This window comes from Diceros bicornis, chromosome 26 (genome assembly GCF_020826845.1).
Source record: "Diceros bicornis minor isolate mBicDic1 chromosome 26, mDicBic1.mat.cur, whole genome shotgun sequence".
NCBI classification, from domain to species: Eukaryota; Metazoa; Chordata; class Mammalia; order Perissodactyla; family Rhinocerotidae; genus Diceros; species Diceros bicornis.
In genome coordinates this window covers 9,104,611-9,123,369 of record NC_080765.1, presented here as the reverse complement: position 1 = coordinate 9,123,369, position 18,759 = coordinate 9,104,611, and the positions used below count along the sequence as shown (strand labels likewise).

Here is an 18,759-nt window from a genome sequence, read left to right as displayed (position 1 = left end):
CAAGCAGACCGTGGAGATGTGGCTCCTGTCCAGAATGCCTGGAGAGTTCCGGAGCTGTTTCCACAGGTGAAGAACTTCTGGAGATCAAAGGATGCTGCAAGATCCCAGGACTCACGTAACAGCAAAACTTGAAAATACTGGGTGAGGGGCCGGCCTGGTGGGGTAGTGGTTAAGTGTTCAAGCTCCCCTGCGGTGGCCCGGGATTTGGGTCCCGGGCGTGCACGGATGCACTGCCTGTCAAGCCGTGCTGTGGCTGTGTCCCATATAAAGTAGAGGAAGATGGGCACGGATGTTACCCCAGGGCCAGTCTTCCTCAGCAAAAAGAGGAGGATTGGCGACAGATGTTAGCTCAGGGCTGATCTTCCTCACAAAAAAAAAAGAGAAAGAAAGAAAAAGAAAATACTAGGGGAGGGCCAGCCCCGTGGCTTAGTGGTTAAGTGAGCGCGCTCCGATGCTGGCAGCCCTAGTTTGGATCCTGGGTGCGCACCGACGCACCACTTGTCCCACCATGCTGAGGCCGTGTCCCACATACAACAACTAGAAGGATGTGCAACTATGACATACAACTATCTACTGGGGCTTTGGGGAAAAAAATAAAATAAAATTTAAAATAAAATAAAATAAATTTCTTAAAAAAAAAAAAGAAAATACTAGGGGAAAAAACAAAAAAACCCAAAAGATGAAAACATAATCCAAATGGCAATAACTTCACATGACCCACAGAACAATGGCAATAATGCTATGGGACTCAGCGTTACTTGATCTTGCTTCTGTGTCCCACCTAAAACTGCCTGGTGTCCACCAACCACATGTGCCACACTCTGAGGAGGCGCTGCTGCCATGGTGGGGAGGTGGGGGGTCTGGAAGTGGGAGTCTCTCCTGGCCCTGGCCCCCTCAGCCTTCAGGCCCTGGGGTTTTGACATCACAACCCAGCTCTCCCCTGGGGTCTCTATCATTCGCTGTTGTCCCTGCCTCCCTTCCCTTCAGTCCTGTCTCCCTCTGACTCCTCTTCCAGGGCCAGAAGCGGGGAGTCATGTGTCTCTGCAGCTGGGATTCCCCCACTCCTGACACAGGAATCCAAGTCTGGGACTCACTGGCCCTGGGAGCCGTGAATGGGGGATGAGCTGAGGGTGTCTTCCAGCTGCACAGACAGGGACTCAGGATGCAGGGAGGCTGGGGTGGGGGTAGGAGGCGGGGGCCCTAGGGACTCTGGGTAGGGAAGGTGGGTGAGCACCCCAGCTACCGGACCAGACCACCCCAGGGCCCCCAGCAAGGATCTGCCCATGACGTCTATTCTAGGCAAAAGTGCAGGGGTGAGAGATGGCTCAGGGGACGTGGTTCCTGTTGCTTCGGGGGGTGGAGGAGGACGCCTTTTCCTGTTACCCAGACTGCTGATGGGGGTGGGGGCAGGGGTTGACAAGAACTGGGGGCTGGCTTGCAGTTAGGTGGCAAGAGCAAGGTGGGGGAGGGTCAGGGCTGAGGATGGTGGGGATCAGGGTTGGGCAAGCCCCCCAGGGGCAGGGCCTGACTCATGGGACCTTCTAGGACCACACTTGTCTGAGCTTCTGGACCCAGGAGTCATCTTGGGGACAGCAAGCACAGATGGCAGGCTGAGTTAGTCTAAGATGCCTATTGGAATGGAGAAGTCAAACAGGGATGAGAGAGATGCTGAGAAGTTCTGGGGAGAAGTCAGGGCTGTAGACAGGAGGAATTTGGGAGTCTGGGGTGAATGGGTGGTAATTAAGGCCCAGGGCTGGCTGAGGCTACCTGGGGTGAGGATGGGGACAGACTCTGGGACCCACCCACACTCAGCAGTCGAGCAGAGGAGAACCCAGCAGGGGAGACAGAAAGAGAGTGGCCCAGGATTGTTCATGGCTGGGCTTCCTGGTGGAGTTTGGTCCATATAAGTAAGGAGACTCTTTCAATCTCAACCCTGCAGTCACCTCCACGGATGCTGCTGGAAACCCATGGGTTCTCTGGGTCAGGGTGCCTCTCTGGGAGAGAAGATGGGGAGAAGACACCTGCACAAACATCCAGGACTGGAAGAAGAGCCTCTGCAAGTGTAGATCCAGTGTGGCAACGCCCAGTGGGCCTCTGCAGGTGGCCATTCTCAGGAGCCAGGATGCACGCAGAACCTCTGTGAATTTCCACGCTCAGCACTGCACATTTCTTACCAGTGGTAAATGGAAACACCAGCTCCTGAAGACAATGGCTTAGATGTGAGGTGTAGATATATGTGTGCATATATATATATGTGTATATATATATGTATAGTTGGGAAGTAAAGTCAGACTTGCACTCTCTTTTTTTTTAAGTGCAACTGGTTGTTTTTTTCATGTGAAGCCCATCACAGATCAGTGGTTCCACAGGGAATTTTTTAAGTGTAAGGGAGAGGACTGCGAGGGAAATGGATCACAATGCAACCACTAATATGGCCTCAGATATGTGTGAAACCGAAGCAATAAATCATACTTAATCTCAAACCAAGACTACAGTCCACCTAGATGCGCCCCCAAGATGGCGCAACTGCCCCATATGACCCAAACACACCAACTCCTTCCCCCGGAGGACGCGAAGCCCCTTTATCCACCTTTGGCTGATGTCATTGCTCTTCTACCATTAATTTCTTGTAACTTAAATACTGAGATATAAAGTTAAATACTATTAGGGCATTTCTGTGGGATGGCAGGGAAATGGGAGAGGGAGAGGGAAAAGATGGTCAATATATAAATGAACAGATTCACATTAAAACAAGACTGAAATACTCAGAGCTCTCGCAGCCCTCGTGTCTGCACGCAGCTGTAGCTGGTATTTAGACTGCCTTCTTGCACACCAGTCTGCATTCCCTGTGCCCCCAGCAAGCCCCCGAGTGTGGCCCGCCTTAACCAGAGACAGAAAAGGGGACATTCTGGGAAATATAGTCGGCTCAGCCCAGTGACACACAAAGCTACCCCATTGGTCTTCCATATGTAGTGGTCAAAGTTTCCGTTTTAAATACATCTGTTTGAGAACACTATCAGTCATTTAAGAAAAATATGAAGTCATAGTACAGGTGGATATAATATGCAAACAACCAAAGTACGGGAAACACTGACCCATAGGATTAAATATAAACTCCTTGGCTTGAAAATCATGTGATTCCACAGACTCTAGCCCCTGCCTACCTCTGCCCCTGAGTCCACCACACATGTCCCACAGCACCTACCTCCCAGCCATCCGGGAACTCACCGCTCCTAACCACGCCCTTCTCCAGCTCTGATCCTTTGCACACAGCGTGACTTCTGTCTGGAATGCCTCCCCTACAGCCCCTCCAATCCTCACCTTGCAAAAGACTTCTCACCCAGCAAGACTTCTCCTGTGAGGCCACTTGTCTCCTGATGGCAGAGTCAGTTGCTCTGTCCCCATGGCCCATCCCGAGGTATGATCATTTATCTGTGTCTCCCTCTCCCACTGGGCTGTGAGCTCTTCAGCAATGCCCATCAACACCTGGGGCCTGCCTGCCGTGCACCTGGAACAAGCGACTCCCCACCCCCAACGACAAGGCCCTTGCCCACCAACAGGCTTTGCTATCCACCCCACCTTGGCACCTGTCTTAGGTTTCCCAGAAGCAGACCGCAGAAGACCTTTTGTGTGTGAGTGGTTAATCAAGGAAATGCAGTCAGGAGAGGCTAGTGGGAGAGGGGGATGCAGCCCAGGAAAAGGAGGAAGGGGGAGGTCTCAGGCAAAGTCCTCCAGAGGGAAGGAAGCTTCCTCATCCCAGGGCTCCTCCGGAGCAGAAGTGGTGCCTCAGACGTGTCCCGACCTGAGGAAGGGAGCTGGGCTTTCACGCTCCCACATTCTTCAGAGCTTGGTTAGGGGCGACTTCCCCTTCTCCAAGAGTGTGGAAGAGCGGCAGGAGCTGCTGTGGGAAGCCAGGCGGGGCAGGGGGAGCCCACACATCTGGAACAGGACCCATCCAAGGAGACGTGGGCAGAGAATCGATGTTTCCCCGGGCCACTCCTTGCCCACACAGATCCACTCACATCCCACATGAAGCCCACTCCAGGTGGAGAACACGGACCAATGAAGAGCTGCTGGGATCCCCCACAGCCCCAGCTGCAGTGGGCCCTGGGGCCTTCGCTGGTGCTCCTCATCTCCCCCACCATCCTGGAATCCCCTCGCCTTCAGCACCTCTGCTCCTCTAGGGGGCTTGTCTGACACGGTGACTTCACCCCTGATGGGTCAGAGCCCCTGGCTGAAAGATCTGGATACTCCCGTGCCCTCAGTGAATGATCACCCAGGGAAATGGCTCTAGTCTATTTGGGGAAGGACTGAGGAAATCACTACTGTATACAATACTGTAGACAGTGGCACTGTAAAGTCCATCCCCAGGGGACCGAGCTTCTCCTGTGATGGGTGGGCTCTGTCTCGGAACTGGCTCAGATCTAGGAACGGGGTAAGAGATGGTGACTTTCCACTGGGGAAGCTGTCATTGGCCTTTTTTTATTTTTATTTTTGGATATATAAGTCAAGCAAAACCTTAGTTGGCTCCCCATCCATCATGGCGCTGGGAACACCATGGTCTATCACCCATCTCCTAGAGCCCCACAGGTCTGAGCTTCCTGGTTGCCATCCCAACTTTACTCCCCATTTCAGTGATTATGTCTACTTTGCCCTGGTGATTGAGTGCTACTTCTAGCCACTGCTACTTCAGGATGCTGCCACCCCCGTTGACACGAGGGAGTCCGGTTCCGTGAGAACACCTCCAATGTTAGCCTTGGTCTACAGAGAACAGCCCCTACCGAGCTCCTCTATGAGGCCTCTCTCACCAGCACATTTCTTATCTCCTTAGTGGAAGGAGCATCCTCTGGGCTCTCCCAAGAGCACAGTCAACAATGAGTTCTTTGGAATAAAACAGATCTATTTTCTCTGGACCTTGGATACCTTCCTCAACACTCTGCCAAAGCAGTCCTGGCAACTCCAGCTCATTTAATGTGGGCCACTGTCATGTCCGAGCTTCCAGGAGCCATCTCAGGAGAGCACTGGGACCGGTGCCAGATGCCCTTGCCAGAGCACTACGCGAGGGGCCACAGAGGGGTGCTCCCGATCAGGAAAGCCTCGCTTGCCAGCCTAATACCGCACCCACTCCCAGCCCCTCACCCTCCAGATCCACCCCTGGGCATGCTCCCCTGGTTCCTGCCGGTACATATTAGCCAGGACTTGCAGGTCCTTTAGTAAATAATTCCTCCCCTCCCTTAGCAGAGCCAGCACTTCCCAGCAGAGCCGTGCTGGGCCCAGAACCTTGTTACAGATCTAGTGTCCAGGAAGGGAGGTGAGGGCAGATCTTAAGGAGGGTAAGTATTGTCTTGAGAGACATCTGTGTTAGTGAGATCTCTGCGTGATCTTTGGACAAATTGGGGGGCACAGCTGATATTTGTAGCAAGGGAAAACAGGCCCCTTTTGCATGCCCAGAGGGTTGGGGGAAATGTGGGGGCTCAGTGTCCTCAAGCACATCACCCAGATATCCCCAGTCCAAGCCAGAAAGCCCCACTCCCTCCCCATCAGGGCCCTGACGTGGGTGCAGTGCAGCCTCCTCTGAAGTTCCGCTGCCCTTTCATCAGGCCCTGTGCCTGGTCTCCTGTAGTCGGCCCTGGCGGAAGGAAATGAAGGTCTCTTTAGACACTGCACGAAGGCCTCTGACTGTCCTTCTGTGCCTTAAGTTAGTCACTGTGGACCCAAGCCTCTCATTTTCCCTTATCATGGCATTAACTGTGCTCAGCAAAATCAGCCAGTTGCCCAGTCCTTATCATAACCATTGCTCCCACATAGCTCAAGTGCATGAGCCCGGGTGTCCCCTCCCATCTGGTATCCCATCCTGTCCATCAGCACAGCAGCCAGGGGTCACCACTCACCACCACCAAGGGGGACCCTGTTGCTGTGACGGGCCAGTGATCCAAGCCCAGAGTCCCACCTTTAGACTCTACTTCCAAGGACCACTGTCAACACCACCAGTCTTAGGGTGGGCTCCCGAGAAGCAGACTTTAAAAATAATGGTTCATGTGTGAGTGATTTATTAAGGCCTTGCTCCTGGGGGTGTCAGAGTAAGGGCAGTGGGACAGGGAAGGAGAGGAAGCAAAGTAAGAGTGCAGTCTCAAGCAAAACTCTGCGAAGGGTGCTCCAATGGGATCCCAGAGGCACACTCTGGAGGGTGAGTCCCACCTCCAAGCTGTCTTGACGGGAAGCACAGAGCTTGGCTTGCAGCCTCCTCCCATCCTTGTCTCTCCTGGGTTCAGGGCCATTGTGGGGGAAGCAATTTTGAGGTATGTCCAGCCCTCTGCATTAGGGGTCAAGGGCTCCAGCAGCCCCAGTGTCCTCCAACAAAGACGAGTTGAGGGTGTGGACTCCCGGAAGCAGAAGCTGGACGACAGAGGGACACGGAATGGTATAAGGATCTGAGAGCGTCTGACTGGTTGGGTCTTAGGACTCTCAGAGCTGGGAGGGGCCTCCAGGCCTCATGACGTCCCTCCAAGTGGCCATCCAAGAACAGCACGTACACTCACCACTACCATGGCCCTCCAGCCTGCGGTTGGACTGAATGGATTCAAAGCTTGTCCTTAGGAGATGCCAAAACCAGCCTCCTCAAGCGTCTACCCTCTGGTCCGCGTCCCTCCCGCGGGGATTTTACTGAGTGAGCCCATCCTCGGCCAAGAGTCTCAGGCTAGAAGGAAAGGTCTGGGCTAAGGAGCACTGGGCATGGGCCTGAATGAGAAGTCCCTTGCTCTAGAGGAAATGTTTCACAGAACATTCTGCAGGAAAATGTCCCACAGAAATGAAGCCCAGCGGCAAGACGCAAAATCCAGAGGTGAAAACACAGACAGGACAATGTATTTCTTCATTTAAATTTATTTTTCATCTTTTGTTTCTCACTTACCAACACATTTGTAAAATGTAGCAGGCTGTGTTAGTAAAGGAGAAGCAGAGAGGAAAGAGGGGGCAGGATCTAAGCAGCCACACGTGGGAAGTCGGGAGCAGGAAGCACGTGGGGGGCAGAGGCAGCGGGCACCCTCCTCCACCATCCTGCCTTCCCAAGGCATCGGCGATTGCTGCTGCTCTTACAGACCCCCAGAGAATTTTGTAAACGTCACAAACAGCATTTCTGTTGCCTCCAGCCCTTGTTCCCAACATTCTCCCTCTGACCCCCAGTGATGAGGCAGGGTCTGCTGGGGCCAGTCCCCTGCACAGCCTGGCCCAGGAGAACTGTGCCTCTGGGGTTCAAGGCCCCAACCCCATAGCCTCAGTCCCTGGGCAAGCATCTGAGAAGCCTAGAGCAGGGGGATCCCAGGGAGGCCAGGGTGGGGCTACCCCAGAGCTCTTTCCTGGGGCACGACTCCTTTGGCCCTCGGAGAGCACTCCCAGAATGCCCTCTGCTTCAGCCACAGGCTTTCATTCAAGAGGATGCCTGCCGGCCACTGGACATGGGAACATGGCAGCAAAGAGGCTAGAGCCTGCCTCCCACGCTTGCTGGGGCCCTGGCTTACCCTGGAAGGTTTGACCTCCCCCCAGGCCAGGACTTCCTGGCATTTGCACACTGACCCATCAGACACTCGGACCCTGTGTTTATGAACACAAACATTTTAATCAGGATTATATCCACCCTGATGAATTTTCATTCTAGAAAGGATTTTCAAGGCAAATGCCATTGAGGACAATTAAATGCCTTGATCAGCTTTCTACATAGTGCAGATAAGTTTCCTTTTTTCCCATTGGAATAATTTTCACCAGGATCAAATCCTTTTCATGTGCGTTTTACCACATATATTTGATTCCCTGGTTAGTGTTCGATCTGTGTCAAATGTCATCAATTGTCCCATCTGCCACTGGAAGTTTTCTCCTGTGGCTCTCATGTCTATAGGCCCAATTCTCCTGGGGAAAACCTTTGGCGGACTTCTCACCCATGGGCGCTCCCTAACAAATCTGTACTAATGTGCAATCTCTGTGCTGTGTTAGCCACAAGGCCTTCCTCCCGTGGAGCGTTTCTGAGGGCGAACTTGTGAATCTGTGCTACCCCTCGGTTAACCCGGGAAAAGATGGAAGCCTTTTCCCAGCGACATTCCAGGATGTCCCGAGAGACCACGGAATGGGGTCACGACGTCCCAGCGGGCGCGGGGCTTCCCAGGTCGGGAGGAGCCGCGATCCGGCCGACCTCGGTGCCCCCGGGTCACGGTGCCTTGTCCGCCGCCCCCGCCGCCGGCTCGGAGCGCGGGGGCCCGCCGGCGGCCGTGCGCGCGCCGCGGAGCAGGCCCAGGCCCCGGGAGCGGCCGGCGCCGTGCAGCTGGCGCTCGTGGCGGCGGATCTGCACCTTGTGGCGGAAGCGCTCGCCGCAGTCCTCGCACACGTAGGGCCGCTCGCCCGAGTGCGTGCGCCGGTGGCGCAGCAGGTTGGAGGAGACGCTGAAGCGCTTGCCGCAGTCGCCGCAGGCGTAGGGCCGCTCTCCGGTGTGCGTGCGCTGGTGCTGCACGAGCGCCGAGCTCTCGCTGAAGCGCTTGGCGCAGTAGGAGCAGGCGTAGGGCTTCTCGCCCGTGTGGATGCGCTGGTGCGTCACCAGGTTCGAGTGCTGTGAGAAGCCCTTGCCGCACTCGCCGCAGCGGTGGGGCCGCTCGCCCGTGTGCGTGGCCTGGTGCCGCACCAGGTCCGTGCTGCGGCTGAAGCCCTTCCCGCACTCCCCGCAGATGGTCGGCCGCTCCCGCGCGCGCCGCCGCCGCCGCTGCCGGGCCGGCGTCAGGGCCGCGCTGCCCGCTGGGCCCGGGATGGCCACCACCGCGGGCGCCGCCACGGCCGGCAGCACCATGAGCTCCTGCAGTACCACGTAGCCCGGGGGAGCCACCACGACGGCGGCGGGAGCCCCCGGGACCGACGCCCCGCCGTCCGCTGCGGCGGGCACCAGCTCCAGTTGCAGCTCGGGCTGCACGGGGGTCAGCTCCAGCTGCACCCCCTGCTGCGGGGCCCCCAGCTCCACCGGGGTCAGCTCCAGCTGCACCTCCTGCTGCTCCTCCAGCTGCTGCTGCTGCTCCAGCTGCTGCTCCAGCTGCTGCAGCTGCTCCTGCAGTTTGAGCTGCAGCTGCCGCTGTTCCTGTTGTCTCTCCAGCTCCTGCTGCCGCTGCTGCTCCAGTTCCTGCTCCGACGCCAGGTCCACTGGCATGAGCTCCAGCTCCACCTCTTCCTCCTCTTCTGGCTCCAGTGGGCGGGGCTGCAGCTGCTGCTGCTGCAGCTGTTCTTGCTGCTGCTGCACCAGCTGCTGTTGCTGTAACTGTTGCTGCTGCACCAGCTGCTGCTGTAACTGTTCCTGCTGTAGCTGCTGCTGTAATTGTTCTTGCTGCAACTGCTGTTGCAGTTGCTGCTTCTGTAACTGTTCCTGCTGCTGCAGCTGCTGTAACTGTTCCTGCTGTGGTTGTAACTGTTCCTGTTGCTGCTGCTGCTGTAACTGTTCCGGCTGTAACAGTTTCTGCTGTTGCAACTGCTGCTGTGGTTGTAACTGTTCCTGCTGTTGCTGTAACAGCTGCTGTGCTTGCACTTGCTGCTCCTGTGATTGTTCCTGCTGTTGTTGCAACAATTGTTGCTCTTGCACTTGCTGCTCTTGTAACTGTTCCTGCTGTTGCATCAGCTGCAGTTGTGGTTTTGGTTGCTGATGCTGCATGGGTTGGGGTTTCTCCTGTAGTTCCTGCTGTTGTTGAGGCAGCTGCTGTGGCCCATCTTGCTGCTGCTGCTGTAACTGTTCCTGCTGCTGCATTGGCTGTAGTTGTGGTTCCAGTTGCTCTTGTTGCACAGATGGGCGTTTTTCCTGTAGCTCCTGCTGTTGTTGAGGCAGCTGTTCTTGCCCATCTTGCTGCTGCTGCAATTCTGGCTGATGTCCTAACAGCTGGTTTTGTGGTTGCTGCTGTTGCAGCCGCTCCTTCTGTGGCTGTTGTTGCAGCTCTGGCTGCTGTTCTACCTGCTGCAGTTGCACCTCCTGCTGTTCTGGCTGGGCTTTCTCGGCAATTTCACTGGCCCCCACTGGGGCTGAGACTGCTGGCCGTGGTGGGCTGCTGCTCCTCTCCTGAGCCTCTTCTTCCTCCTGACTCTCACTCCCACCACTGCCACCTGTAGTGGAAATAGCAGGAAGCCAAGAGAGAAAGATCTACAGGCAGCTCTCTGGTCCAGACCCCAGGACCTCCCCCCTCCCCTGCCCCATGTACAGCCACTCTAGGATACCCTACTGAGCTCTCATCAGGGACCCAGAAGCACTGGACCAAGTGACAATGGCAGCATGGCAGAAACTAAAATGCCCAGAGGTGGGGGGTTGGCTTAGAAATGTGCCCAAGGGACTGCTGGTGATGTCACTCTAGACCCCAGCTCCCCAACCTCTCCTCTGGGCCTTCTACCACACAAGCTCCTTGTTTAGATCCTGGCAGTGACACCAGCATGGGTGCCGGGGGCTCTGCAACACCATTCCCTGAGAGCTCCCTTGTACTGAACCGCCATCCAGTGGGAATCAGTGAACCAGCCACTCCATCAGCCAAGCCACAGGTCCATGCTGAATTCTGACCTCAGTTAGGGTCACGCCTTAAATAAATGAAACTTGTCTTCTCTGTAAATAATAAAGAATTTCTCTAAAGCTGCCTAGAAGTGTTTCCACAAGCGGTTTCTGAAAGTCATCAAAGTGTCAGAGAGAACGTAAGGTTTCCAGCAGGAAGTCCTCAGTTCAGACCCTAACTCTACCAGTTAGCAGCTGTCCAACCTGCTGCAGGCTCAGAGCCCTCCTTGCCTGTAAAATAGCCTAATGATACCCACACTTCCAGCTTAATGAGTGAAACAGGAAGGGCACTGGCATATCCCCTAGAACCTGGGAGGTGCTTGAAAAATCCCTCTCCCTGTGGGCTAGGAATTAGTTTGTAAACTAACAAACAGTTTAGAAATACCAAAGATACAACTAGCTCCATTTGAAACAGCCTGAAGACTGGAAATGTTTTAGATTGTTATTCTGGAATGGAAAGGACTAACTCACAGCCCCAAGTCAACATGGCGACTGGCCAATTACTTAACCTCTGGGAACCCGAGTTTCCCCATCTGCAAAAGGAGATAAATCCTCTTCAGGGATGTTGTGAGGATGAGAGGGTATAAACGTACAGCCCCAGGGTTGTGCCAGGCGTGGAGTAAGTCCTGCTAAACAGGAGTCACTCTGTTGCTACATCTCACTTTCTGCACAACATCCACCTGCAGTCTCTCATTCTAAGCATTGCTACTGTGTTATCAGAACATCCTAAGTCCTCTTTACATCTGGGATCCTAAGAGGCTTTCTCCATTCCCCAGTCTGATGTCAACATCTGTTCTTCCTGCAGCCTCATATTTTCAATTTTGTAATGGAAAGCAGTGGTTTGATTTATAAAATTTTGCTTTCTGGCCACTTTTCCAGGAATATATTGACTTAATAAAACCAAGGGATATCTACATGTAAATAATTTCCTTTTAGAAAACTATTGCTAATAACCTTTGCTTAGGCTAATGGATCAGTGAATGCATTTCTTCATATACACTCACCCCAGTTGGGAGTATGCAGGTGGTGGGTGAAGGCAGCCATGAAAACCTGTCCTCCAGCAAGTCCCAGGTCTCAGAGACACCCCCCATCTCCCACCACTTCAGGGGGACGCATCACGCCTCTGTGTGAGTCCTCTCATTTCTAGCAGTGCTTGGCCGTATGGCCACTCCTGACTTCCTCCGGCAGTATTTTTAACAATGATGTTTTAGTAAATGTATAGTTAAGTACCATCTGATGTGTGTACTCTCACAAGATTTCTGTCAGTTAAGTTTACAAGCCAGAAGAATCCTTGTTCCGTCCGCTCTGTCCCACCTGACTGACCCTCCCATCCATTCCCTTGGTCCTTTTCATGCTCTGTTTAACCCTGTCCCGGCTCCTCACTCTGCACCCCAAAGCACAGAGCAGGAAATCGGCTCCCATGAGCCTGGCCACTGTAGAAGCTTTGCCCAGAGCAGGTCCCAGAAGGAGAGGGGGTCTTGAAGGTTCTACAGGGCCACATTTGCCTCTGGGCAAAGGGGGAGAAAGACGGATGGAAGCAGAGGTCAAGGAGAAGTGGACAAATCAGAGGCCACAGGGAAAAGAGAAGCCAAGGGCTAATGCCTAAGGCACAAGGAGCAGAAGGCGAGAGCCCCTCAGCCTCTGAATTCAATCTGGGAACATGAGTCTGGAGCCGGCGGCAGGTGGGAGGACAATGGTGGCCGCCTGACGGCTGGGGAAACGGCAGCAGGTCCCAGCCAGCACACATCTGGGGTCTGGGGCATGGGCTGAGACTGTCTGCCCTGCCAGGGAGCCCCTCAGCAGCAAGACCACAGCCTGACAGAGCGCGTTACTCCAGGCAGCTGAAGCCGGCTGTGGTGAGCCGCGCAGCCTGCCCTTGCCTCGAAACCACCAGGTGGGCGCCCTTCCAGACAGCAAGCTGCCGGCCCCCTTCTCAGGGCCCCTCTCTTGGCCCCGGCAGGCCTGGGGCTCTGTTGAAGGATCCTCGTGGGGGGCCTAGGGACTATCTCCTGGTCTAGGAGGTCAGAGGCTCCCCAGCCCCTCACCTGAGAGGGTATCAGGAGCTGGGCCCCCATCTTCAAGACACCGAAGCTCCAGCACGAAGGTCTCGGTCGCGGGCCCCAGCTCCATCCTGGTGGTCAGACCGAGATCCCCGGGAGCTGGCTGTGCTGAGAGGAAGGAAGGAAGGAGTTCACATGGGCAGGAGCCCCCAGCTCAGAGGCACTGAATGCCAGAGAGCCCTCCACCTCTGCCTCGGGGCCCCCCACCCCAGAGCAGGCAGCTCCACCCCTGCTGGAAAGAACAGTGCAGTCCACAGCCAGGAAAGGGAGAATAGAGGGTGGCCCGGAGCTCAGCTGCCAGGGCCCACTCCCCTGCGCAGGGGCAGGCCTTCCTCTCCTGACTTTTGCAGGGTCCCACATTCAGCCCCACACCTGGGCCAGTGCAGCTGCTCCTCACTGAGAGACGACTCTGGGAATCAGACCCTCACTAAGATGGAGAGCTGGAGTCCCAGAAGGGACATTTGGGGAAGTCTGCAGAAAAAAAAGAGCAACTTGTCCATCGAACATTCCCCTGCCCCCTTCAAAGGACTAAGTCTGTTACCGTCCCTGGTTTCTTCCCTCTGGGACAGCTCCAGGGGTTGCCCAGCCTTCCCAGGCCACCAGGAGGCCGTGGGCTCCAGGCCATGTGTGTCCAGGTGCCACCTCAGCTTCCCAGGAAGGCAGGTTTCCAGAGCACTACCACCCATGGGACCAGCCAGCTGCCGGCCTGGCCCTGTGCCCAGGTGCTCCTGAGCTCTGGAGGGTCCCCGCCTCTCTCCTGCATCCACCCTGGCCCCTGCAGAGGTGTCCCCACACCCAGTCTTCCCTCTCCTCCTAACAGGATGCCTCCAAGTCCCTCTAGCGTTTCACAACCCAGTCCAAAACCTCTTAAAAGAAGCGTCCCCGGCTTCGCCCAGCTCTCCTACCCACCGGGCCTCACCTGGTACAGCATTTCCTGCTTCTCACGCAGCCTCTGCACTAGGGCAGGTGTGGTCAGCAGGGGCTGGAAGGCGAAGGCCAAAGCGTTCAGCCAGCTCCGTCCTGAGGCGCCTCCATCCAGAAAGAGCCGGGGAGGCGCCGGGCCACCCAGGGGCCTTTCTGGGTACTCGGGACTGTCTGCTGCGGTCAGGGCTGCCGAGGTTGCCCTGGGCCAAAAGAAGGGGCAGAGCGGAGTTCAACAGCAGAAGTTGGTGTCGGCTCCCTGGGGCGAGGGGCGGGGAGGAGGCAGCGCCCGCACCCGCGCAGGGCTCAGGGCTGCCCGGGCGGGACCATCGCGGGCGCCGCGGGTTCCGGGGGGGACCGGGCGGGGTGGCCCAGTGTGAGGTCGGGGGGGAGCCGGGCGCCGCCGATCTGGCTCAGCCCACGGCAGCCCGGGTCCGGCCGGGGTCTGGCGGCGGCCACAGGTGCCCGGAGCCCGCGGGTGGGCGGCCTGGGCCGGGCCACGGGCGGGGGGCGGGCGCCGCGGCCGGGCCGGGGTCCCCGATGGCTCGCCCGCCCGCCCGAGCGTGCGTCCGGCCGGCCGTGCGTCCGTGCGGGCAGCGGCCGGGCCGGGGGCGGGGGTGCCGGGGGCCGGCACAGGAAGTCCCCCCGGCATCCGCATCCTGTCCCCCGCCCGCCGCCCGCCCGTCCCCGCGCCCCGGCCCCCGCCGCCGCCGCCGCCGCCGCCGCTCTAGGCCGCCGCGCGCTCGGTGGGCTTAACCCTTCCCGGGCCGGCCACTCACCCCGCGGCGGGGGCGCGAGGCGGGGACCCTGCGGGGACGGAGCGCAGCGCGCGCTCTGCCGCATCCCTGGGTGCGCGCGTCCGCGCGTCGGGCTGGGCGACTGTCGCTGCGCGGGTGTAGAGGGACGCTCCCAGCCGGGGCCCTGCCACCCCCTGAAGGGCGGGCACAGCCTCAGGGCGCCCCTGGCCCGGGTACAAATTGTGGTCAACTAGCACTTAGATGGCGCTCAGTTAATGAGCCCCCATCCCGGGCCGAGGAGGCCATGAAGAGGCCTCCCCCCTCCACGCCTGGGACCTCTCCTCCTGGACCCTGGGGTGTCGAGGGCAGGCCTGTGGGGAGCGGGGTTTTGTGCCAGCCGGGGCGGTGGCCTGGGACGCGAAAGGGCCAGATGGGGCCGTCGGGGTCACCCACGTTAACTGGAGGACTAAGCTCATCCCTCTCGGTCCGGAGCCCTGCTCGCTCCCTCTGTGCGCAAGGCCGCAAGGCCACGTGGTCTGGCCCCCCTTCGCCGCCCCATCCCCTGCCCTCTCCCGGCCCCTCTCCCCGACAGCGACAGCGCTGTGCAGCGGTCTCCCCGGACATGTCAAGCTGCTTCCTGCCTGCGTCAGGGGTTGCTCCTCCGGGAGGCCTGACAGGACCATGTCAATATCCTATCACTTTGCTGTACTGTCCTCCACAGAACTCGCTAATCCAGAGAGTTCTCATTAAAATCAGAATACTCAAATTCTCTTGAAAAACCCAAAGATCTGGGGATGGAGAGAGCTGCTCCTGTGGTGGAGTGTGGGACTGCCTTACTGGAGGGGGACATAACCCTCATGTGGTCACAGCCTCTCCCTCCTTACTGCATCCACACTCACCTCACTGCCACACACGTGGCCCCTTGTCCCATTTTGTGATTCTCCCTGGCCCCCAGGCACTGAGTTTTGGGGCTTCCCCTCTGGCCCTTGCTAGAAGAGCTTGCACTCTGTGTGGGGGCTTCACCCCCAGACTAGGAACTCAGGAGGGCAGGGGGCCATATTTGCCTCCCCAGGGGAATAAGTGCAGCAAGAACCTAGCTTTGGAAGCAGAAAAATCTGGGTTTGTGGGGGCCTTTTCCAGCTGGGTAACTTGAGGCAAACTATTACCTTCCATCTGTGGAATGAGGACAGCACCCTGCTAGCCAGGAATTGAAGGGTAAGCCAGCATCTCTCTCCTGCACGGAGCAGCTGTGCACCTTCCCCTCCCTGAGAGGGCCCAGAGCAGAGCTGTCTCTGCCTCCTCCTGTCTCCTGGGAGACCTCACGTTCAGGGGATCCAGGGGATCCGCTCACTCTTTGAATTTTCACCCTCTCCCTCTGCTGGCTTCTTTCCAGCTGCATTTGCTCATCCTCAGGGCTCTCCCACCTTAAAAACGTGCAACCCCTCCTGCCCTTGGTGGCCAAACTTTCTGGAAAGATGCCCCATAGTAGTTTTGTCCATATCCCCATCTGCCTATCCCTCCTTCCGCCTCTCCAACCTGGCCTCCACTCCATCACTCCACCAGGACAGCTCCCTCTAATATCACCAGTGACCTCCATGTCACTAATCCCTCATCTTATTCCGCCTCTTGGCAGCTTTGAACACTTCTCCAGTGGCTGCTGAAAGAGAACACCCTTGGTTCCCCCTCGCTCTTGGTTTACCCCCTCTCTGACTCCTTTGCAGGCTCTGCTTCCGTCACCAGGCTCGTTGCTCACCTTTACATAATGAAAATCTGCAGTAAGGTGTCTTCCAGATCCAGAGTTTTCTCCCTAAGGGTATTTCTCCTGTCCACACCTGAGCACTGGACTCAAACAACAGCCACCCTTTTTCTTCCTCTTTTTCTCTTTGATTTTTATCAAGGTAATACACATACCGAGCTGAATAAGTCAAATAGTTCTATGAGGCTTTAGCAACAACAGCAAAAATCTCTCCTCACCTCTGGGTCCATTCCCGTTTCTTCTGATATTTCTTGCCGTATTTCTAAATAACATGTTTATAACGCTATTACTTGGTTTTTCCATCTTAGGTAGTATCTATTGACATCTCACTTTGGAAGATGCAGATTTAACTCTTTAAACCACTCATACACATGCATATTTTCCCTCTCATCCTCCTGTTTATAATAATTTGTTTGATCTTTATATAAACTCTATCCCAGTTTTCAGGGATAGAGCTTCTGAACCCTTGGGATTTCCCCGTGATAGGAACATCTTTGTTATTTGTGGTGGGCCACTGGAAAGCTTCAGGGTGGGGGCTGGTCACACCAGAAAGACTGACCACGTGATTACAGGGTTGGGGCTTTGAGCCAGTGATGTCAACCTGACCTCTGGGGAGAGGAGGGGCCTGGAGATTGAGGTCAATCACATGGCCAATGATTCAATCAATCATGCCTATGCAATGAAATCCCAATAAAAACTCTGGACACCAAGCTTCAGGTGAGCTTCCTGGTTGGTGATAAACGCAGGAGGGTGATGCATTCTGATTCCACAGAGAGAGGACACAGAAGCTCCACGTTCGGGACTCTCTCAGATCATGGGTCTCTTCATGGGCTATGGCTGGTCTTGCTTTGTATCTTTTGTAATAAAACTGTAGTCATAAGTACAGCACTCTCCTGAATTCTGTGAGTAGATCTTGTGAATTACTGAACCTGAATGGGTCACAAAAACTCCTGGATTTGTAGCCAGGTCAGAAGTGCGGGTGGCCTGGGGACCCCTGAAATTGAGCTGGTGTCTGAAGTAAGGGCAGTCTCGTTGGGGACCATGCCCTTAACTTTTGGAGTCTGTGCCAGCTCTGCTGGTTAGTGTCATAATTGCAGTTTTGCACCTCTCAACACAGTTTTATCAGTTTTGTGTAAATCCATGTTTACTGTTTCCATAACAACATCTGTGTAAATAGTGTTCACTGCTGAGCCCATTAAAAGTATTTTTATAAGTTTTCTTCTTGTTCAACTCTTAGTTCTCCCTAGAGTTAATCACTCCTCCTCTTTTATTTTCTTTTTAATTTTCTTTGATTCAGTCTTACGATGTACTGATAAGTCTTCCCACATCCTCCTTTGGCTCTATAAATATCAACCCAACTGGTCAGACTGGTCAGAAAATCTATTTTTCTCATTTTGTTTCCAGAGACATCCCTTCTGGAGCCCCCTTCCTTTGCATCCAAATTGGGCAGGTTGCCCTCAGGACTGCTGCCGTCAGCTTGGGACTCTCCATTGCCATGATTCCAGAACTTTCCTTTGCCTCTCTTACTCTCTTTCTTGCATTAATCTCTGTTTCCTCACATCACCATCTTGCTCTTTCTTGATTAACTCATTGTAATAGAGATGCTTAATGCTCACCAAATATCCCAAGGGCTCCCCTATATTTCCAAGAATTCCATGCAGTTAAATTGGGGTTAAATGATTAATTTGGCCAAAATTCTATGAAAGGAAGTGGCGTATGCTACCTCTACCTCTAAGCCAAAGCTCTTGAAAGCTGGTATGCCCCTCCATCTCGTTCCTCTACTGGCATGTGGCCTTGGAGGAGACGTGTTCCTGATGGTGCAACTACAGGATAGTGGAACCTCAGTCAGCCTGAGCCTCTGAAAGTCCAGTCAGGAAAACAGCAGAATTCTTAACTAATTAAGTATAACATTTAATACAGGAAAATGGTTACAAACCTGTTAAAAGGGCTGCAGTATGACGAAGGAGAAGGTGGGACTACCCAGAGAGTAGTACCCCCAGGGCTGGAGGAGCAAAGGGGAAAATGAGACTAGAGAGCCACAATCCTGTATCATTGAGGCTGTGGTAGCCACTGCTGGAACCGTGAGACCTAAGCAAGAACCCAGGAGCCCAGACTCACCAGCCACTGAAGGAACCACCAGAAGCAGGAAAGGTCTTCGCTTCCATCTCTCTCTCCTTAGTGCTTCCCATTAGCAGAATCTAGCCAGAGGCCAGCTGGCAAGGGAGCCTGGGAAATGTAGTTTGCAGTCTTCCAGCCTCCTGCAATACAGAGGAGCGGATGGAAGGATGGGAATCAAGTCAAGAGGCAACAGACAAATAACTGCCATGTTTAGTGCCTTTGTAGAGCAGAGCCCCCTGCCAACCCATGTTGGAAATGTCGACATCTGGGGGCTAAGCTGCTGAGATGAATGCTGCAGCTAGCACTGACTATCCTGACCTTGGTTTTGGTGGAGCACGTTCTTTAGTTGTCTTCCTGAGAAAGAGTACATGGCAAGTAAATTTTGGAAACTCTCACGACTAAAAAGTCTTTATTCTCACATGTGACTGGGTATGGATTATAGATTGGCAATCGTTTCTCCTCAGAATTTTAAAGACACTGCTTCATCATCTTTTGGCTCCCAGTGTTGCTATTGAAGACGTCCAGTGCCATTTTGATACCTGATCCTTTGCATGTGACTGGTATTTTCTCTCTGGAAGCTTGTACAGGTAAATCTTTTTATAAAAAAAAAAAATCTGT

At 55.1% G+C, this 18,759-nt stretch overlaps 1 protein-coding gene across 2 annotated transcripts; it reads right to left on the bottom strand.

Moving 5' to 3' along the window:
- Positions 1 to 6,452: 6,452 nt before the first annotated feature.
- Positions 6,453 to 14,080, bottom strand: ZNF853 (zinc finger protein 853). 2 transcript variants are annotated; one of them, XM_058569332.1, is made up of 4 exons: positions 13,529 to 14,080; positions 12,982 to 13,080; positions 12,595 to 12,717; positions 6,453 to 10,116 (listed from the first exon to the last, which is right to left on the bottom strand). In XM_058569332.1, the coding sequence occupies exons 3-4, from the start codon at positions 12,677 to 12,679 to the stop codon at positions 8,198 to 8,200; spliced, it is 2,004 nt and encodes a 667-aa protein (XP_058425315.1). In that variant the 5' UTR covers positions 12,680 to 12,717; positions 12,982 to 13,080; positions 13,529 to 14,080; the 3' UTR covers positions 6,453 to 8,197. The 2 variants fall into 2 exon arrangements, with proteins under 2 accessions (XP_058425315.1, XP_058425316.1); XM_058569333.1 differs by having other exon boundaries at positions 12,595 to 12,712.
- Positions 14,081 to 18,759: the final 4,679 nt, after the last annotated feature.

Coding starts and splice junctions, on each gene's coding strand:
- ZNF853 (XM_058569332.1), bottom strand. CDS start 12,679: ATGGAGCTGGGGCCCGCGACCGAGACCTTCGTGCTGGAGCTTCGGTGT. Junction 10,117..12,594: donor AGCTCCTGATACCCTCTCAG/GTGAGGGGCTGG, acceptor TTTCCACTACAG/GTGGCAGTGGTGGGAGTGAG.